Genomic DNA, 24,076 nt, shown 5'->3' with positions numbered 1-24,076 from the left:
TGCAGCAGTGCCTTTTGTATGTTTGGTGAAAATCCCTCCAGTAGTTCTTGAGAAAATTGAATTTGAAATTTTTCAAATGGTATTTTCTATGGGACCTTTAGACACGGCTACAGCCCAAACGGCTGAACGGAATTACACCAAACTTGGCAAAATGGTAGGGACAGGTATGCAGTAGTGCCTTTTCTATATTTGGTGAAAATCCCTCCAGTAGGTGTTGAGAAATTGAATTTGAGCAAATTATATATCTATATGCGCTCAACATTCTATTGGGAATAACTTTGGCGCCGATTGAGGAATCTGTGTGTAATTTTCTAGAATGTTGGCCAGCTCCGCTCCTTCCCTAAAAGTTTCGGGGGAATTCGTCAAGCGGGGGCCAAAAGGGGGGTCCCAAAACATGTTTTCCCCATGTTAATTTCCATAGGGACCTTTATACACAGCTACAGCCCGAACGGCTGAATGGAATTACACCAAACTTGGTAAAATGGTAGGGCCTGGTATGCAGATGTGCCTTTGCTACGTTTGGTGAAAATCCCTCCAGTAGTTCTTGAGAAAATTGAATTTGAAATTTTTCAAATGGCATTTTCTATGGGACCTTCAGACACGGCTACAGCCCGAACGGCTGAACGGAATTACACCAAACTTGGTAAAATGGTAGGGGCAGGTATGCAGTAGTGCCTTTTCTATATTTAATGAAAATCCCTACAGTAGTTGTTGAGAAAATTGAATTTGAGCAAATTATATATCTATATGCGCTCACCGTACGCACACCGTACGCGTACGGTACGCGCGCGTACCCTTACGTGCGTGAGCGAGTTTCTGATTGACTGGAAGTTGACTGTCAACATTCCAAACTGTCCAAACCAGGAAGTGTTGGCCACCATCTTGTTTTTCAGGAGAACTGAGGCACAAGAGAGCCCAAAACAAGAGTGGAAAACATGAAATGGGGGCAGGGTAGAGACCTCCCAACCCGCTAGCCCTTCTCAGGGGGTCCCAAAAGGACCCCGAAGGGCAAAACATTTTTTTTAAAAAAATTTGAAAAAATCGCGGGGTACGCGCACTGTACATGTACGGTACGTGTACCGTGCGCGTACCCCGCGATTTAAAAAAAATGTTTACAATATTGCACTTGGTGGTCCTTCTGGGACCCCCTGAGAAGGGCTAGGGAGTCAGGGGGTCTCAACCCTGCCCCCTTTTCGCGTTATCCATTCTTGTTTTGTGCTCTCTTGTGCCTCACTTCTCCTGAGAAACAAGATGGCTGCTCAAGTGGTCCCAGAAACATAATACCATATATAAACGTTATCCGCTAATATAATTAGCATTTACAAAACCTTTGAAATTTATTGAAAAAAAATATAGGTTTCACGCCTGATATAGTTAGGAATTAGCATATAAAAAACCATGCAAATTCACTGAAAAAAACAGGTTTCAAGCCTTATATAGTTAGGAATTAGCATTTAAAAAACCTTGCAAATTCACTTAAAAAACCATAGGTTTCAGGCCTTATATAGTTAGGAATTAGCATGTAAAAAACCTTGCAAATTCACTTAAAAAACCAGAGGTTTCAGGCCTTATATAGTTAGGAATTAGCATTTTAAAAACCTTGCAAATTCACTTAAAAAACCATAGGTTTCAGGCCTTATATAGTTAGGAATTAGCATTTAAAAAACCATTGAAATTGCTCCTATATAGTTAGTTATACTAACTATATTTCGCGCACCCGCAATCCACTGCTGATGATGTCACATATTACCTCATTCATGACATGGCCAGTGACTTCACTGATGACATCACTGATGACATCTCAAATGACATCACTGATGACATCACTGATGACATCTCATTTGACATCACTGATCACATCACTGATGATATAATTCATGTGATAATACGATGCACCTCCGATGCACCTCCTCACACTCTAATATAACCTTTGATACACCCACTGTTGAATACAGACTACCATTCTTGAAACAATTGACACACCAATACCAGTTACTACATACGCACTCACTGATTCCTAGGTCTACAAACACATTCACTCATTCACCCATAGAATCACTCATACATACAGTCACTCATCAATACAACACTATCATATGCACTCACACACCTATACAGACACTCATACACTGCCACTCATCCATGGAGCTACTCACACACCTAGTCAGTCATGCAAAGAATCAATCATACTTCCATTTCCTCAACTATACAGTTATACACACAACACCTTACTTATTCAAACATATACTAACACATACTTACTCAATTATACAATCACTGATACAAGTACACAATGATCCATACAGCCACTCGCACATTCACTGGCTCTCATGTATAGTCATTTATATATGCCAACTCTCACATGCACTGTGTTTTACATATGTACTTACTTGGACATGTAGCAATGAGATATCCATTCACTCACCAACACACCCATGCACACAGTCAACCGCCCATATAGCTGTTTCAACATGCACTCTTGAACTCATACACCTAGTGAATCAACTGCTCACACATCTATGCACACATCTCCCAGCCACCCACACACACACTCAGTCTCCCATTCAAATACTTGGGCAACCAATCAATAACCCATATAGCCACTCCTATAGCTACTGATCAACACATGCAGCAGCTTACACAACAACAGACATACTGATGCACACATTCAGACTGTTTAGTCACTGACCCGTGCATTTAGTTAGACACATTTAATCACTCACTCATACAGTCAGTCACACACCTACTAAATCCTTCATCCAGACTCATTCTTCAATATGTAAAACATATTTAAACTTTACAGAAAAACAGTCACTGGATGATGTCATCAGTGATGTCAAATGAGATGTCATCAGTGATGCCATTTGAGATGTCATCAGTGATGTCACTGACCATGCCATGAATGATGTAATATGTGACATCATCAGCAGTGGATTGCGGGTGCGCGAAATATAGTTAGTACAACTAACTATTTAGGAGCAATTTCAATGTTTTTTTAAATGCTAATTCCTAACTATATAAGGCCTGAAACCTATGGTTTTTTAAGTGAATTTGCAAGGTTTTTTAAATACTAATTCGTAACTATATAAGGCCTGAAACCTATGGTTTTTTAAGTGTATATGTCATGAGTGATGTCACTGACCATGTCATGAGTGATGTAATATGTGCTGTCATCAGCAGTGCATTGCAGGCGCGCAAGTTATAGTGAGTCCAACTAACTATAACGTGGGAATTTCAATGGTTTTATGTCAGTAAAATTTCCAGCTAACTATAACTGGTGTGAAACCTCTGTTTTTTTCATGAATATATATATATATATATATATATATATATATATATATATATATATATATATATATATATATATATATATATATATATATATATATATATATATATATATATATATATATATATATATATATATATATGCTCCACCAAGTTTCTTCTTCACACGGAAGAAAACCGCACACCAAGGATCAACCATAATTGTGTTTATTCAGGCAGTGCAATTATCATCACCCAACCACCACCAACGCATTTCAACCCCTACGGGTCTTGCTCACGGCATGTGAGTACTTTCTTTGTGTTACTATTTATAGTTTTTTCCATTTTAGCCTGGTAGGAGGCCTTATGGGATATGTATGTCTACCGTGTGAAGAAGAAACTTGGTGGAGCATTAATTATGGGGGACCGGCCCGTCCCCAAAACCAGAACCCGCTGTGAAAGAGTGCGCTCTCCCCGGGGCCAATTGGTGGAACAGAATTTTGCTAAGGAGAAGCGCCCGACATCGGACTATTCTGGAATCGACCACAACTTCAGAAGCATGCAGGGCAAGACAATCGTCCGCATGTAAAACAACTGCCAGAAGTCGAGACGGAGAACGGAATCCGCCTTGTGACGAGGAAACGAGTTGTGGGGAATCCAAGTGTGTAAACCGGAACCCGAAGGAACACGCCCGAAACAACGGAGGCAACCCGACAATCCAGCCGGGCTGAGTGAATCGGAGGGACGGAGTCGGAGTACGCCGCTCAGGTAGGAAACACCAGGAAATTCCTTCCCAAAACAATCGATGTCGCAGCCAAACAGCGTCTGACTTACTATATCTGACTAAAACTGTTAGAAGGACATCATAACCAGAGTGCACATACCAAAACATAAAACCATCGAATGTGAGCAGCAAACGGTTGCTTTTTTGATTACTTGGTTTCTCCATACGAGAATAAATAATGGAAGTGAGATCCGCAAAACGGCAGCAAAAAGCAGAAACAATATTTAAAAAGGTAACACATGTAACGAGAAAAGAAGGGGCAACACCCGTGGTACAAACAGGAACGAAAAATTTAAAACAACTATTTCTGCAGTTGGAAAAATGCATGAAAAAGGAAATAACGAAAAGTTGGGAGGTGATCACTTTAGAAAAATGTATCGAATGTGATCGGATCCCTAGAGGCTTAAGGATCTTTACTTTACCCAGCCACCCTGACACTAAACCCGAAATGTTGGTGGAGTGGGGCAACAATTCAACGCAATGTTCTAAAAATATGGTACTGATAATTATAAAATATGCTAAAAAGGACATTGAGGAGTTACATGTGACAATTGGTGATATTGAAAAACTCATATTAGACCTCAAGCAAGAGGAAGAAAGCAAACAACTAAGAAAGGAAATAGAAAAAAATCTAGATAAATATGAGCATGAAGTGGAACAACGTAAACAGAGGAAATTCAAACGAGACGAAATAGACTATGAAACTGGTGCAATATTGACATTTGCAAGGAGATTTGATGTATTAAAATAACAACTGGGAAAAACAAGGAATAATGAAAATTATAGCCTTGCCACAAGCAAAACTGAGTCAGACCTTAGTGAGGAAGAGAGAACAACAAGATCTGAAAAGACTTCTTTTTTAGAGGAAATGAAGCTCATGTACATCGATCAAAGAACCCCAAGACCCAGAGGAAGGGGACGTGGCCGAGGAAGGGGCTCTCAGTCAACTTCAAGAGAAAACGAAAGACGCGAATCAGGAGTGGAGCAACCAAAGGGATATCCACTGCGGAATCGCATGAAGAAATAATCAATCCCAAAGTGACAAATTACTGTAGGAAACAAAAACAGAATTTGATAATTAATCTATCAGACTATACATTGACTGAAAATGTACGAAGGGTATTGAACAAAGGACTAACATTTTGTCCAGAGCAACATCATGATCATGTTGGATAGACATCTACAAATTCGTAAGGAAGCTGAAACTAGCAAAATTCTTTAACAAATCAACAAATATTACCTACAGACAAGGACTAGCACCAACACTATCAAGTGATCTCGCCATTGAAGATCTGCCAACTCTAAGGACAGCAATAGATTTGGCTAAAGACATTGATGAAGAAAGAACTACTGACTCCCAGTTCTTAGAAGATTTAAGGATAAAGACGAATGTCGCTCAGACAACTGGATTCAAGGCCAAATCAAAGTTCTGCCCTATGTTAAGTCCAGGAAACAGGATAGACACTTTCCATGATTTGGTAGTAAATGATCTAGAGGCAATTAGAAAAACAACCAATCGAAAGAGAAAGGAAAATCTGAGTAAATCAGAAAGACAAGCTTTATTAAATCTAATGGAAAATACCAACCTAATGGTAAAACCAGCGGACAAGGGGGGCAATATTGTCCTTCAGAATAGGAAAGATTATATCGATAAAGCCCGGAGACAACTGGAAGAAAAGAAAAACTACATAAAGTTGCCAGTAAATCCAATTAATAACCTAACTCTAGACCTTGAATCAAGAATCAGAAAATGGCATCAAGATGGTCTAATATCAGAAGAAGAAGCGACATTCCTAAAGAATGTTAGTCCAGTAATGCCTACCATGTACTTTCTCCCAAAAGTACACAAGACCCTAATAAATCCACCGGGCAGGCCAATCATCTCAAGCTGCAATGCACTTTATGAAAATGTCTCCACCTATGTAGACTCCTTTTTAAATCCTATTGTCATGAATCTAAGTTCCTACACACAAGACACAGAAGATTTCCTGAGGATCCTATCAAACATGGGTTGGCAAGAAGGATTATACCTTGCCACCATCGACGTGGTATCACTATATACAGCGATAAGCCATGATTTAGGAATGAATGCTATTAGCTATTTCTTGAAACAACGTAATGTACACCAACTTAAACATTCGCAAATGCTGGAGGAAATGATATCATTATGCCTAAGAAACAATGTGTTCATCTTTGACAATCAAATCTACTCGCAGACTTGCGGATGTGCCATGGGAGTCTCATTCTCTCCAAGCTATGCCAACCTCACCATAGGTTGGTGGGAAAAACACATAGCTTGGAGAGATGAGAATGAAGAATTCACTGCCAAAACTGAACTTTGGTTGCGATTTATTGACGATTTATTTCTCATTTTGAGTGGAAGTAAAGACGAATTCAAGAACTACATGACCGTCTTGAACAACAATGAGGAAGGATTACAATTCTCCTATAACATCAGCAACAAAGAAATCCAGTTTTTAGACATCACTGTATATATAGAGCACAATCACATGAAAACAAAGGTCTTTTGGAAACCAACTGCAACAAACTCTATATTACATGGGCAATGTTTCCATCCACAACAATTCAAGAAAAGCATCCCATAAGGATGAAACGCAATTGTTCGGATGAAGAAATGATGGAAAAGACATTTCAAGAAACTGAGAAAAGATTCCTACAGAGCGGATACAGCTTTCAGGATGTGAAACAAGGTCAGGATAAAGCACAGAGCATACCTAGATCAAGCCTATTACAGAGAAAAGCAAAAAAGATTGATGACAACAAAATCAGACTTGTCCTAACATACAGCAAAGAAAACTATCAGATCCTGAAGTTCTTAAAGAAATACTGTTTTTGTTTTCAAAAGACAGTGGTCCTTAGCTTATCCAAATCAAAAGTGTGAATGAAATATAGGCCATAATAGGAGTCTATATTTGTCCACTGTTCAGCCGGACAGGGTATTTATTTGAACAATGAGAAACAATTAAATAAATGTTTTAGACACAGTCCTGTACCTTACTCTAGAAGGACAAACAACACATAAGAAGAAAGAGTTTCACAGGCAAAAGAGAGCAATACTGGCCACTTTCAAATCAATATTAGATTAAAGGTTTGCCAGGAAGTGCTAGACATAAGTAAGATACAACACAATGGCTAGGTTGTGAGAGCACTATATTAGTCGACGTTTCGATCCACTTTTGCTCTAGTTACACAGGATCATCATCAGGACTAGGATTGAAAACAAATGTCTGTCTATACATGTAATACAACCGCCCATTAGTAGGCTCTTTTTAACGGTAGTGTTTGGCGATTCCACCTAAAGGAATTGGTGTAAACCGCGCTGTCAGAGTAAGATTCCTCTGCCTGAATTACGGGGTCCCCGCAGATGCAGTTGGCCTGCCGGGTCCTGTTTAACCGCCACCCGAATTTCTCTGGTGCAATGCCCTTCGTTCCGAGCAGCGTAGGTTGAACTGCCGGGTTGGGCTCGTAATTCGCGCTGCATCTGTGGGAGTACAATGACTCCGTTGTAGGTGGGGGTCTGGAAGCGGGGGAACAATATCCTATCCGCCTGGTGCTGTGATTGCCTGGTGCCTGTGATTGATAGGTGGTTAAACAGTGGAGACGCATGACTTTTGTGACGCAGCGGCGGTGCAAAAGATGCGCCATGGTGCAGGCTATTTACAACGTGACGCATCTGGTTCCGTCATGGTCCCGCCCGTTCTTCAGATCGTCAGCGCAGGCGCGAAATCAGCGCCGCGCAGGCATGCCGGGCGGGCCATTACGGAACCGCTCAGTCACCAGCGCAGCCCACCCGAGGGCTTTGACGGAGCGGTTCCGTCATAAGCGTGGGAGGGGTTAAAGGATTGTTGTACATCAAACAGCCGACGTCCATCGTATATCAAGAGAGATGAAACCATGCATACATTCTACCACAGTTGTACAACACACGGTATAGTTAGGATTTAGCATTTAAAAAACCTTTGAAATTCACTGAAAAAACCATAGGTTTAACACATGTTATAGTTAGGAATTAGCATTTAAAAAAACTTGCAAATTCACTGAAAAAACCATAGGTTTTACACACGTTGTAGTTAGGAAGTAGCATTTACAAAACCTTTGAAATTCACTGAAAAAACCGTAGGTTTCACACATGTTATAGTTAGCTGGACATTTCACTCATATAAAACCATTGAAATTCCCCCGTTATAGTTAGTTCAGCTAACTATAACTCGCGCGCCCGCAATGCACTGCTGATGACGTCACATATTACATCACTCATGTATGGTCAGTGACATCACTCATGACATCCCTGATGACATCTCAAATGACATCACTGATGACATCACTGATGACATCCTCCTTGTGGAAGAGTGGCAGACCTTCTCTCACCCTAATATAACCATTATTACACACATTCAAAAATAGAAAATAACATTTTCAATACAATAGACATACCAATGCCACTTACAACACACCCATTTAGTAATTCCAAGATCTATACACACATCCACTCATTCATCAACTGACATATACAGTCACTCATACATGTACTCACTCATCATATGTACTTATACAATGATACATCATGATCATCCTGTTACACATCGACACTCATCCATAGAGTTACTCACACATAACTCATATGTACTAGTTTAAAACATATTTACTTACTCACAAATTCACTATTAAGACAGTCATTCATTCACTAGCACACCCATATATACACTCTCATCCACCCATACAGAAAAAAACAAATAATAACCTATATAGTTACTCACCACACACACTCATCCACCCATACAGTCCGGCACATATGCTGCCTTCAACACATACAAGCAGAAACTCACTCATTCATGCATCTATGCACCATGTAAGACCTCCCAACGAAGCATACAGACACTCAGACACTCCTACTGATAATCAAACAAACAATAACCTATATAGACACTCATATATCACTCATATAGCTACTCACCAACACATGCAGCACTTACACAGAAAGTGAGAGACTGATACAGAAATGTATATATTTAAACATTACTCACTAACCCATGTATTCATTAAGATACACTTAATCAGTCAGTTATACAATCTATTTTTCACCAAAAAAGCAGCCGTATATACCCATTTCTTCTTCCATATACCTTCAGATATACATATATAAAACATTTTTAATTTTCAGAAAAACACCCATTCACTGGATGATTTCATCAGTGATGTCGTCAGTGATGTCATTTGAGATGTCATCAGTGATGTTATGAGTGATGTCACTGACCATGTCATGAGTGATGTAATATGTGACGTCATCAGCAGTGCATTGCTGGCGCGCGAGTTATAGTTAGCTGAACTAACTATAACGGGGGAATTTCAATGGTTTATATGAGGGAAATGTCCAGCTAACTATAACGTGTGAAACCTACGTTTTTTTCAGTGAATATATATATATATATATATATATATATATATATATATATATACTAGCAGCCCGTCCCGACGTTGTCCTGGTATGAATTGCTGCCGGGCAGTAGTATATTGTTTTGTAGGATTTCGTTTTGATAGCCCTGTGAAAAGCTCCGATTCACAGTACACTGCTGATGCACTTAATAGTGCGCGTTCAGTAGTGTGTGAACTCGAGTTTCCCTACTTTATTTTTCCTTGCAATATTATAATATTATATAGCGCGAACTCGACAACATGGCATGAGCACAATTTACATTACAGAAGAACACATTCATTTGTGGTAGGCATGGGGAGACAAAGCGATTACCTGGAATCACAGGATGTTGAGCTGATGCCGAGATTCGAACGTAGCTCCCCAGCTCTAAAGTTCTCAATTCTAGAACTTGTGGCGGGAGGTGTGTCTAAAAGTGTATGTCGGTGCTGGCCATCAATGAGAGCGACCTGTGCATTTTTCAAATGGATGGTGAAAAAATATGAGTATGTAGCTGGAAATGTGGGCCGCCGTGCCACCAATGTGCTTACCGGGGGAGGGTAAACACCCATTTTTCCATAACTTTCTTTCCGCATACCATCACTCCGCATACTTTCATTACGAAAGTACCATGACTCCGCAATGCCATTATAAAGCATGGCATTACATTTTATATGCTTTTACCACGCATACATTTACAATGAAATTCGAGTAAATGCATGAATGGTAAAAGCATTTTTTTTTTAATGTTTGATAAGGTAAGTATGGTTATAGGGGTATATGTTTTGGGGTACTGAGGTATATGTTTTGGGGTGTTTGGGTATTTTATGGGTTCAGATATAGTTTTGGGTTATGGGGTACAGGGGTAGTTTTAGGGTTTAGGGATAGGTATGGGTTTTGGGGTACAGGGTTATTTTTAGGGTTCAGGGGTAGGTTTGAGTTTTGGGGTACAAGGGTATTTTAAGGGTTCAGGGCTAGGTTTGGGTTTTGGGGTACAGGGGTATTTTTAGGGTTCAGGGCAAGGTTTGGGTTTTGGGGTACAGGGGTATTTTAGGGTTCAGGGGTAGGTTTGGGTTTTGGGGTACAGGGGTATTTTTAGGGTTCAGGGGTAAGTTTGGGTTTTGGGGTACAGGGGTATTTTTAGGGTTCAGGGGTAGGTTTGGGTTTTGAGGTACAGGGGTATTTAAAGGGTTCAGGGCTAGGTTTGCGTTTTGGGGTACAGGGTTTTTTTTAGGGTTAAGATGGGTTAGTGTTTAAAGGTGTTGGAGTATTTTAAGGAGTAAGGGTGGGTTATGATTATTGGGTGCAGGGTATTTAAAGGGGAGCAGGGTGGGATTAGCACACGATATAAGACATGGCATGAAGGGCGGAACGTACCACACACCCCCAGCGTTTGTCACACCCCCAGCACACACCCACAGCACAACGCAGACACGCCACAAGGCACTACTTTGCTGGCATGGTTCTTTTACCTTTTAAATGTATACGGTGGGCGTCTGCATAGCCTATGTCCTTCTGTTGCAACTGCACTTTCCAACACGGATGTTGTGATTGGTGCTGTGGTTCCTGAGATTACCCACCTCAAAGGTTTGGGCTCCCTCTTTATTATATTAGTATGGATATGGATATGGATATATATATATATATATATATATATATATATATATATATATATATATATATATATATATATATATATATATATATATATATATATACCGTCCTGACTCTGTCAGAAGCGGTCGCTCCCCACGGCCCCTGGCCCTCACTGCTATCTCTGTGCTGCTCGCATTGCTCAACACATCACGCCTGTACCATTGCCTGCATTGGTATCGTTGTGCTGCTCGCTCAGCATTAATTGTTTGACACATTCAGCACTTACCTGGCACTGATGAGGCACACGGCGAAACCCGTCTGCCAGACGCTGTAATAGTGGACATCGCGACGTTGGCAAAAGTGCACCGGTGGCAATAAAATTCAGTTTGGCAACCCGAGCATGTGTCAGACCTGTTTTAACTGAAAGCAGGATTGGAGGAGTATGTGAGGCGGAGGTCGGCTCCGCAATTTCTGACACACCCCTCGTTCAGGAGCACCGCAACATAACCGACAAACCTGTGACTTTGAGTGCTTAGAAGGCACATAGCGGCGCCCCCCCAGCCTGAAGTGTCTTGGAGGTACTGGGGAGAGGGAGCAGGCAGGCTGTCTGCTTAAAGGAATGCCCGGCTGTGATGATATTCCACCTGTTCGTTCCTGCAATTTCAAAGGAGCAGGCGAAGCAGAAAATGCATTATCATGTGTGAAGATGGGTCACTGTACCACAATCTGACTGCTTGGTTTGTTTGTTCCACATTGCAGGACTTGGTGTACTGTGCCCGAGGTCTCGTGGTTGGGATTACAGCGACATTGATCATCGGAGGAACTTTCCCCTGTCTGCTTTCTACATCTATGAGTCACAGCCAATGAGAACACTCGGTGTATTCAAACAGCAGCCCCGCGAATGATTCATCATGACACATTCAGCACTTACCTGGCACTGATGAGGCACACGCCGAAACGCGTCTGCCAGACGCTGTATTAGTGGACATCGCGACGTTGGCAAAAGTGCACCGGTGGCAATAAAATTCAGTTTGGCAACCCGAGCATGTGTCAGACCTGTTTTAACTGAAAGCAGGATTGGAGGAGTATGTGAGGCGGAGGTCGGCTCCGCAATTTCTGACACGCCCCTCGTTCAGGAGCACCGCAACATAAACAACAAACCTTTGACTTTGAGTGCTTAGAATGCACATAGCGGCGCCCCCCCAGCCTGAAGTGTCTTGGAGGTACTGGGGAGAGGGAGCAGGCAGGCTGTCTGCTTAAAGGAATGCCCGGCTGTGATGATATTCCACCTGTTCGTTCCTGCAATTTCAAAGGAGCAGGCGAAGCAGAAAATGCATTATCATGTGTGAAGATGGGTCACTGTACCACAATCTGACTGCTTGGTTTGTTTGTTCCACATTGCAGGACTTGGTGTACTGTGCCCGAGGTCTCGTGGTTGGGATTACAGCGACATTGATCATCGGTGGAACTTTCCCTGTCTGCTTTCTACATCTATGAGTCCCAGCCAATGAGAACACTCGGTGTATTCAAACAGCAGCCCCGCGAAATGATTCATCATGACACATTCAGCACTTACCTGGCACTGATGAGGCACACGCCGAAACGCGTCTGCCAGACGCTGTAATAGTGGACATCGCGACGTTGGCAAAAGTGCACCGGTGGCAATAAAATTCAGTTTGGCAACCCGAGCATGTGTCAGACCTGTTTTAACTGAAAGCAGGATTGGAGGAGTATATATATATATATATATATATATATATATATATATATATATATATATACATACATACATATGTATATATATATATATATATATATACCGTCCTGACTCTGTCAGAAGCGGTCGCTCCCCACGGCCCCTGGCCCTTGCTGCTATCTCTGTGCTGCTCGCATTGCTCAACACATCACGCCTGTACCATTGCCTGCATTGGTATCGTTGGGCTGCCCGCTCAGCATTAATTGTTTATTTCTGTTGCGTATATCAACATCGCTGTGCTGCTCGCTCTGCATTAATTGTTTATTTCTGTTGCCTATATCGACATCGCTGTGCTGCTCGCTCTGCATCAATTGTTTATTTCTGTTGCCTATATCCATATCACTGTGCTGCTCGCTCTGCATTCATTGTTTAATTCTGTTGCCTGACGCCAGCATTCGTCGCATTGCATCATCGAGTATTCCTGCCTTTGCATATTTTACACGCCTCCCCTCGCGTAGCACTCGCATTACCAGCTAGATTAAAATTAAATTTAAGTGTGCCTATTCGTGTTGTTTGTTGCCCCAACCGGTTCCGGTTTCGATTACGCTGCCATTTTGGGGTTGTTGTACCTCAGAGCCCGTCCTCTCCACCCCGCCCCTGCCTCCCAGCGGCTCCTTCCTCCCGCTGACTCTCTAGGCTCGCCCGTCTGGTGTTAGCGCTGTGACCGTCCTGACTCCGTCAGAAGCGGTCGCTCCCCATGGCCCCTGGCCCTCGCTGCTATCTCTGTGCTGCTCGCATTGCTCAACACAGCACGCCTGTACCATTGCCTGCATTGGTATCGTTGTGCTGCTCGCTCAGCATTAATTGTTTATTTCTGTTGCCTATATCCATATCGCTTTGCTGCTCGCTCTGCATTAATTGTTTATTTCCGTTGCCTACATCCATATCACTGTGCTGCTCGCTCTGCATTAATTGTTTAATTCTGTTGCCTGACGCCGGCATTGGTCGCATTGCCTCATCGAGTATTCCTGCCTTTGCATATTTCACATGCCTCGCCTTGCCTCACGTAGCGCTCGCATTACCAGCTAGATTAAAATTAAATTTAAGTGTGCCTATTCGTGTTGTTTGTTGCCCCAACCGGTTCCAGTTTCGATTACGCTGCCATTTTGGGGTTGTTGTGCCTCGGAGCCCGTCCTCTCCACCCCGCCCCCGCCTTCCAGCTGCTCCTCCCTCGCCCCTCTCCCTCCACTATCCACATATGACTGATGCTTCTGCGCGCAGCGTTCACGCGCAGCGGAAGCGCCCCATTCGCGCCGAAGGTGCGCCAAAGTTAAGCCCGTCTACGCCCATCCGCGCCTGGACCGCGCCCGACCCCCTGGTCCTCGCAATACCCACTCCACTCGCTTAACGTATGACGCCGCTACTCTCCTTGCCCTTAACCCCGGACGCACCCCACAATGCTGCGTAGCTACCCCAGGACACACCCACGGACCATTCGCATGCCACTCATGCAAGTTCGACTGCATCAGGACCCACACCAAATCCTCCTCCTCCAAACACAGCTCCGACCATAACCACCTGAAGTGCATCCTGCTGAACACCCGCTCGGTCCACAAACACGCCACTGAACTCTGGGACCTACTCGACACCACATCACCGGACATTTCCTACCTTACAGAAACCTGGATGAACGCAGCATCAGCACCCGACATCGTCATAGCCATCCCGGACGCTTACAAGATCATCCGAAAAGACCGCACCAACCAAACAGGAGGAGGCATCGCCATCGCCCATAAGAACACCATCCGAATCACGACCAGCTCCGACGATAACCTCGCGACCGCCAAACACCTTCACTTCCAGATCCAACCCGACCCCAGGACCACACTTAGAGGCACCCTCATCTACAGACCACCAGGAACCCGCACACAATTTAATGAAGACATCACTGACTTCATCAGCCCACATGCCCTCACCTCCGAGAACTACATTCTACTGGGAGACCTCAACTTCCACCTGGAAAAGAATAACGACAACAACACCACCACCCTTCTTGACAACCTGGCCAATCTCGGACTCAAACAACTTGTTGACACCCCCACCCACTTAGCCGGACACACGCTAGACCCTATCTTCACCTCCAGCAAACACATCTCCTTCGATCACACCACAGCTCTCCATTGGACGGACCACAGCTGCGTTCACTTCAGCTACAAAAAGACCACGACCCACATCCCACCACAACCTATCCCTCGAAAAAACTGGAACAAAATCACCACCGACCAACTCTTCACATCGCTTAACCAAAACCCCCCAGCCATATCATCGGACCCAAATCAAGCTGCCACCAAACTCACAAAATGGATCACCCACAGCGCTGACAAATTAGCACCCTTGAAGAACCACCAGATCAAACAAGGTAGCAAAAAGGCCCCTTGGTTCAACGATGACCTTAAGAAATCCAAGAAGTTATGTCGTACCTTCGAGAAAACCTGGAGAAAAAACCCAACCACTAACAACCTGACCACCTTCAAGGACGCCACCCGCAAACACCACAATTGATCCGATCCACCAAGAAATCAACATTCAAGGATCGACTCGACAACAACACCCACAACAGCAAAGAATTATTCAACATCGTCAGAGAATTTACCAACCCCACCGCCGGCACCAACGACATCACTCCCTCCCAAGACCTCTGCGACTCTCTATCCTCTTTCTTCCACAACAAAATCGCTGACATTCATAACAGCTTTGGAAACCTGTCCGAAGAACAACCCACTTCACCCACCTCCGAACCAAAACAGCACTCTCACAACCTTTGCGCCTGGAACCCAATCACGACTGAAGACACCATACGCCTGATGAACTCCATCCACTCAGGATCGCCAACCGACCCATGTCCCCACCACATTTTCAACAAAGCAGACTCCATCACCGCACCCCAGCTTTGCGATGTCATCAACTGCTCCTTCAACTCCGCTACCTTCCCAGAAAACTGGAAACATGCCGAACTCAGCGCCCTTCTGAAGAAACCCACAGCAGACCCCTCTGAACTTAAGAACTACCGCCCCATCTCACTCCTCCCCTTCCCAGCCAAAGTCATCGAGAAAGCCGTCAATAGCCAGCTCGCCGCCTTCCTTGAATCCAACAATTCACTTGACCCCTCACAGTCCGGCTTCCGAGCCAAAAACAGCACCGAAACCGCCCTCATCGCTGCTACAGACGACATCCGAACGCTACTGGACAACGGAGAAACAGTTGCCCTCATCCTACTTGACCTCTCTGCCGCCGTCGACACAGTCTGTCATAACACCCTCATACAACGTCTCAGCAACGTCGGAATACAAGGAAAAGCGTTGGACTGGATCATCTCGTTCCTCGCCGGAAGAACCCAGAGAGTCCGCCTCCCCCCATTCAAATCAGAGGCAACCGAAGTCATCTGCGGCGTGCCACAAGGATCATCACTCAGTCCCACCCTCTTCAATGTGTACATGAGTCCCATCGCGCGACAACACAACCTCAACATCATCTCCTACGCAGACGACACCCAGCTGATCCTCTCCCTCACCAAAGACCCTAACACCGCCAAAACCAATCTACACGAAGGAATGAAAGAAGTATCCGAATGGATGAAGAACAGTTGTTTAAAACTAAACTCAGACAAAACGGAAGTGCTCATCTTAGGATCATCCCCCTCTGCATGGGACGACTCATGGTGGCCACCAGTTCTGGGCACAGCACCCATACCTACAGATCACGCACGTAACCTGGGCTTCATCCTAGACTCCTCCCTATCGATGACCAGACAAGTCAACGCCGTCTCATCATCATGCTTCAACATCCTACGCATGCTCAAAAAAATCTTCCGCTGGATCCCCACCGAAACAAGAAAGACAGTCACCCATGCACTAGTCACTAGCCGACTAGATTATGGAAACACCCTCTATGCCGGAACCACAGCCAAACTACAGAAAAAACTCCAACGGATCCAAAACGCCTCAGCCAGACTCATACTGGACATCCCCCGTCAAGCTCACATTTCCGGTCACCTGAAAGATCTCCACTGGCTTCCCGTCAACAAGAGAATAAGGTTCCGTCTCCTCACCCACGCACACAAGGCCCTCTACGACCTAGGACCCGAATGCCTCAACAAACGACTGTCCTTCTACACACCCACCCGCCAACTACGTTCATCCAATCAAGCCCTCGCCACAATCCCGCGCATCAATAGATCCACCATAGGAGGAAGATCTTTCTCCTACTTAGCGGCCAAAACCTGGAATTCTCTCCCCACTCACCTCTGCCTCACACAGAACCACCTCTCCTTCAGAAAGCAGCTAAAAACCTGGCTATTCGATAAATAATGCACCCACCCTCACTCAAGCGCCTTGAGACCCTCTGGGTGAGTAGTGCGCTATACAAATCACTGAACTTGAACTTAAACATATATATATATATCGCAACACACTTCCAAACGATTATGTTCGGAAAAAACTGCAAGCACTCCGATGTCGTGATCATACAAATTTGGAAATAAATTTATTTGTATGATCACGACATCGGAGTGCTTGCCGTTTTTTCTGAACATAATCGTTTGGAAGTGTGTTGCGATACCTAAGCGCCTCACCAGCGATGGCTTGGAGCACCCGGGACGCTGTGGAGCGGCGGCGGTGAAGGAGCTGTGAAAAAAAAAAATATATATATATATATATATATATATTTCCATGATACCTGAAAATCGATTATTTATATAGGTTACAGGAATATAGGTGAATTTATCGGCGATCTCCCTGACGCATATTATGAGATGACCACATGAAATCGTCCAACAGCGCTAACTATGAGTTTCATTTTACTTTGGTTTCCATGCATATATGACATTCAATAATGGCAGGGATGATACCTAGAAGCCGTTTTCTATGTTGCGGACATGCCGTGCTATTTAGGTTAGTTTCTATGGTGTCGTTGTACACGTGATCAAGCCTTTCGGTGAAACGCGTTGTGTGCAATAAACAGCAGTTTACACTACTAATCCACGGATTCTGTATTTTCTGAGAGCGTGCGTATTTTGGAAGCAGTTACGCATATATATATATATATATATATATATATATATATATATATATATATATATATATATATATATATATAATTCTACATTAATAATGGGCATGGGAATCACTAGGACGTGTTAAAGAATGAGCTTTACTGTTTCTTCTTGCTGGTCAATAATTTATGATGGAATCCTATTAGGAGAAGAAAGGTAACCAACATAGCTGCCTGGCAGGAACAGCTCTTGCTATTTTAAGGAATATTAGATTTTTTTATCAAGTATTATATACAGACAAGTAAGGACTTAAAGCAGACAGTACTCGTCCAAAGGGTCTGTTACATCTAAAGCAGTTCCTATTACCTGGGAATTGATTATAATAGATTTTATCAATAATGGCCACTTCATAATGATAATAATTGATATATTTTGAATGATCTCAGTGTGTTGACTGATGTTTGAGCTACGAACCTTTAGTATGTTTGATTGTTTTGTAGTGTTAAAATCAATAGCACTTAAAAAAGTAAACTCATGTATTTTTATATTGCATATTGTGAGTAACTTTTTTTGGTTTCTAGAGTGTGACTGAGTTGTATCAATTCAATTTTCGATATACAAGCAATGGACCGCAAATGGATCTAAGCAGGTATGGCTCTTTACATTTCTGATGTTATTAAAGCTCAAAAGGGTTCCATAGCAGGAATCTTTAACATTTTATTTCTCTGCAACCTGGTTGGGGTGATTTGTGCACATTACCAAATTCAATATATAGATATATGTATATATCTCCTTTCTTTGAATCAAGCATATTTAAATGAAAACTCTAATTACATATTATTCCATTAAACTCCCATATGCTTTTTATTAGAATCTAGGGATGCTCAATCATGGATTTGTTGAACAATATCACTCTGTTTAGTTCAGTTCACTGCACTGATATAGTGCCTTAACCTTTGTTTCCTTTCAGTGGTTGGCACTATGCACTTTATTAATTTATCTCACGGAGCTAAATGATTGAATCTGCCCCTTCTTTTGTCCTGGGTCCTCTGTTGCGACTACTCATACGCTGTCTATGATTCTCCTGACTCTTTAGGAGCAGTGGAGTGTGCATAGAGGGGTGGTGTGTCACATGTACTAGTTTTTGAGTTATGTAAAGTACATGACACCAGAGTGATATGGCGGTCTCAGTTCTGGAAGTTCACAAACTGCATTAACTGGCCAGACAGGCAGACATAAGGACTGTTGACCAGCCTTTCAAGCCATCTTCTAAGGTAAAATGTGCCACACTATCACAAAGACTAGGGACCTGATTCACAAAAATAAACTTGCATGTTTGTTTAAGTTTACTCTTTTTTTGGTATTCACAAAACTGCATTTTAATAGTAAGTTTACAAATGAGGAGTCTCTGCTGTTGGGGCAGAGAACTCTGCACAAAAATAGATATGCATGTCAGCACCACCAACTTTGAGGAACAAGTTGGAGCAACAATCATGGAAATAAGCATCTCCTAAATTGCCCTCTGTGATAAGTCTCAAGCAAAATGCTATCATAGTCTGAGTCTCTGTCTTACTGTATGGGTTGAGCCATTTTACTGTTTGAAAAATGGACCACTTGTTGGGGATGCAGTACTTTACCCCAAGCAAAATGAGTATTTGGGGAAGTATGAGTGCAGCAACTTCCTAAGACCTATATGACTAGTTTACCCCACCCAGTGGATTGGGTTAAATAAGAAAACTTAGTGTAATAGGTTCTGAAGAAGGAAGTTAAAGATTTTGTACTCCACTAAAACGTGCATTGACAGAATTTCTGGAAATACCCAGTTCGAGACACATCAATGAAAGGCTGAACAATAGTCTCCTTGGTTGTCTGTTCAATTATTTTTTGTTCTGGGAACTTAAAACAATTGTATATTTGGATTGTACAGGTGTGATGTATGTGTGAGAGGTAGTGATTGGCGAGTGGGGTGATCAAATGGTGTATTGTATTGTATTGTTGTCGTGTAGTTCCGACAAATCTATATAGGATCTGCACTTTTAGGCAACATAAACTAAGGGATTGGTGTCCAGACTGATTCCAGCACCCCCAAAGGATATGTTAGTCTGTAGACCAGTTAGCTCTCAGTGCCACTATGAGCTCCTCTTACCAAGGAGCGAAATGTTTCTGGCAACTATCGAACATGATGACCCCGCAGGGATCGTGGAAACAGTACAGTACTTTTCGCTCAGTCACTCATGCTCACTCAGAGAGATATACAGAATAAACAGTGGGGACGTTTTCAATAAGTTTATTGAAGCAGTGTCATTCTAGTATAAAATAGGTGTGCTGCAACAGCCATTAGACAGAAACATATGGATACGGTTATAAGCACCAACCAAGTAAAGAAAACGTAGAATTTTAAAACAATGAATATATGCGGACACATGATACATAATAATAAAATGCGTACTCCTACAATGCAAGCCCTAACTAGATTTACCTAAGTGAACCTAGCATGTATGTAGGTGTATAGCCAAGAATCCCCTTAGTATAGAGCCTTCCCCATTACCAGATGTCCGATAGCAAAGGACCCCTTCTTGGTCTCGATAGGGACAACCTGCAAGGGATGTCAGACCACTGCGTGCTGGAGTGTCTGCGTGTAGAGACCTCAGCGTCGCACGTCAGCGTGTCAGCATGGAAATCTTTTTCTCCTCTAGTTTTACCCAGTGAAGATTTGGTACTTATATACCCGAATAGTACCCTCAGGGGTTTTACCTATATGTGTCATTGTACTTGTGGGCATGTTGGCCAAGCATGACGATAGTGGTGACCCTTATTCAGAGTTATTATGCAGAAGATGGTAATCCTGCTGTGATACTGAGAATCCTCATGCATTATAAATGAGGCTGGTTTTGAGAGAAAACCACATGACATTTATGCTGCAGCTAACTGGGTAAAAGGTCAGCGCCAGAACCGTTATGTAGAACAGTGGTAGGACAAATGTAGGTAAAACATCCTGAAACTACCTAGGCTTCTATCGGGGGCATTGAGGTTCATAATATTGTAATGTTTTTGTAATTATTGTAGTATTGTTTGTGAAATTTATGTATGTTTTTTAAAGAATGCATTCACAAAAAAGTACAATAAATTGAACATAAAAATACAAAAAGCTTTTGTCTGTAGAATGTGCGATCTAAGCTCAATACAGTGGTTGTATATTTTAATGTTTTTAACGGTTTTACTTGATTCTTATGTTTTTATGTTTTAAGATTATGATGCATAATCGAATAAAGATTTCATTAATTGATTGAGAAAAGCTCTTGGAAAATAAATCACGTTGAAATTAAATAAAAACATCAATGAACATTACTGGGTCTCTTCACATTGCCTTAACTCATATATGAAGGTAAATAGGTTCAGTGGAAAGTGTTACAATTGATTTTTTCCAGGTATCTCCACTGGGACATCTTTGCCAGTTGGAACTGATGAGGTTTCATGCAATATTTTTAATAGAGCGAGCTCTGTGCACAAAGCAGATGTTTCCACTGCCATCCTTTAGTGCAGGAAGTGCTCATCACACATTCCTTCATGGAAGTGCTTTTCCTCAGTCTCCTGGAAGCTTCCATCAAAGTGTTCCCTAAAGACCAAGGAGTATGTACTTCATAAATGCCAGTCTCCCAGGTTACAACACTTTTCACAGGATGTGTGTGGCACATAGATTGGACGTTCTTATGCATGGATTGATAAACCTTGATTAAGCTGGGTTTATACCAGGGAGCGACAGCAGTGACAATACCAAACCGATTTTACATGTAGTAGATAGCGTAAAGTAAAGCAAGAAAACTGAGCTGCTATGTCACTTCACACAGAACACTGAGAATAGTAAAGGAGGAGGGAAAGTTACTTCAGGTAAACTTATTTTAACTGGCCTGTGGATGCAGGCGGGAGCAAGTGCTCACAAAGCTCAGCCGGTCAGTGACAGAATTGATCCATTAATACATCGCTCCTTCATTACTGGATAACGGACACCTGATTATCTGGTATGATATGATATGATACGATACAGTGCAGTACCGTAAGGTATGGCAAGGTATGATATGAACCAAAACGCTGTATGATATATTCTGAAGCAGCCAGGTCGGTGTATTTGACAGTGAATGCATCCATGTGACTGTGAAGGGTACCCACATTAGAGAATAATTTCTACAGATAAAAAAGTTTTGAAGCAATAATCGTTCTCAAAATAAAACATTGATACTGGACTCTTAGCCCTTACTCAAAGAAATCTTGTACATTTGATGTCGTGCTCGAAGCGTTTAATCCCCTCACCAAGCACTCTAACATGGCATGTTTCTCTATTCTCAGATATAGGGGTGTTGTGTATGTCCCACAAGCATAATTGCATCTGCAGTAACTGTGTATTATTGTCTTATGGGTCTTTTTCTACAGTGAAGGCATGAGGTTAGAAGGCATTACAAGGTGTCAAGAAATAAAACATGCAAGTACCCTGCTTACCCGAAAACTGTATATGGTGATGCAGAACCTTGGGCCTCTTCCTAATGATGTCACCATGACTATGAAACTATTTTACTACAATGACGGTAAGGTCTGAATCATATTCCGAGAGCTGTATTTTCACCATTTCTTAAAAAGTGTATTACGAAAGAAAACATGTAACTCTTTAAAATTCATTGTCTTAAACAAAAAATAATGCGCCACAGATCATGCCAAATTGCCACCCGACTAGAACAGTATACGAATCTAACTTCATACACAGAAAATCTAAGACTGGACCCACCTCTCAGTCTACGCTCGGCTTGTGCACCCTATGCTGCCGCTTGGATTTTCAGTCATTCTGGAGCACGGCAGCTTTACAGTTTTCTCAATAATTTGTCTTGCCATTGCAGGTTTTTATCTCTTCCGTAAAGCACCCCATACGTAGCAAGGTCAGGTGGTACCCGGTGCGGAAAATTTCTTGTCACCCCCGGTGTGACAAGATGGCAAAAATATGTGTTTATAATACATATATTTTGCCAGTTTGTCACCCTCTCAGTGATGACACCCCCCTTCCTACGCCACTGCCCAGCTGTCCGCATTAGCAAGCTTTACAGATACAAAGAAAATAAAAATGAATAGCATTATTACATTTTTCCACACATAGATTTGTAAAACAAAGCTGGAATAGGTGGAATAACGGCTAGAGCTGCCGACTTTGGACTTGGGGAACCAGGTTTCAATTATGTCTTAAACGAGCAGCGTTTAAATCTGGGCAATCCATGGTCCATTCCTGTGCCTTAAAAATGTGTAACGTGCTGTAAAACTGCAGAGATATCCAACTACTCAATCAATATGAATCCGTTCTACCACCTCATTCCCCGTTGTTCAATTAGTAATAAAAATCCCCATACTGACAAATTTACCTTATCACCATTCTATTTCCAAAATAAAGGCAGTCTGAAAATGTATTGTCCCACTTTCCTACATACCTACTTGACAAATACAGTGCAAACTTAGTGCTCCTAAAAGTTAGCAATCGAAAATATGCACAGGTGTCACAAGCAATTTTGTCAGGACATGAGGCACGAAGTATGCATCATTTATTTCAAAATGCATTAATCCTTTAACATGCTTCAATAATCATAAGTGAAAAAAATAAAAAAAAAAAAAAAAAAAAAATATATATATATATATATATATATATATATATATATAATCCAACACAATCCAGTTTAAGAAAGTAAATAACTTCACTGGTGCCGTGGCCTCGTTTCATAAACGGTCTTTATTTTAGGCTTTCGGGCAAACCCGACGCGTTTCGCAGTTACCTCACTGCTTTGTCAAGGGTCCTTGACAAAGCAGTGAGGTAACTGCGAAACGCGTCGGGTTTGCCCGAAAGCCTAAAATAAAGACCGTTTATGAAACGAGGCCACGGCACCAGTGAAGTTATTTACTTTCTTAAACTGGATTGTGTTGGAATCTTGTGGGAGTGGCATTCCCTGCCGTGTTGCCCGCCGTGTTTGGGGCTTGGTTTTCTGCCAAAACTACGCTGGGATATATATATATATATATATATATATATATATATATATATATATATATATATATATATATATATATATATATATATATATATATATATATATATGTATATATATGGTTTTAATCACTGTATGTACTATTTATTATCTTAGGAGGTTTTTATTCAAACATGACTTTTTTAAATACTGTGATGTAATGCATTCTTAGAACTAGTAGGTGGTGACCTATATTCTC

At 42.1% G+C, this 24,076-nt stretch overlaps 1 protein-coding gene across 1 annotated transcript in view; it reads left to right on the top strand.

The window, feature by feature from the left end:
• The window catches only part of HORMAD2 (HORMA domain containing 2), a 599,551-nt gene that overhangs the window by 393,081 nt on the left and 182,394 nt on the right, over positions 1-24,076 (top strand). The window contains exons 6-7 of the mRNA XM_086943209.1: positions 18,406-18,473; positions 22,253-22,404. Of these exons, the coding sequence (XP_086799335.1) occupies positions 18,406-18,473; positions 22,253-22,404 (220 nt within the window). The remainder of the gene's footprint in view (positions 1-18,405; positions 18,474-22,252; positions 22,405-24,076) is intronic.

Source organism: Lissotriton vulgaris, chromosome 11, assembly GCF_964263255.1.
Source record: "Lissotriton vulgaris chromosome 11, aLisVul1.2, whole genome shotgun sequence".
In the NCBI taxonomy this organism is placed as follows: domain Eukaryota; kingdom Metazoa; phylum Chordata; class Amphibia; order Caudata; family Salamandridae; genus Lissotriton; species Lissotriton vulgaris.
Note: the sequence above shows the minus strand (reverse complement) of the source record. Positions and strands in the feature narration are given on the sequence as shown.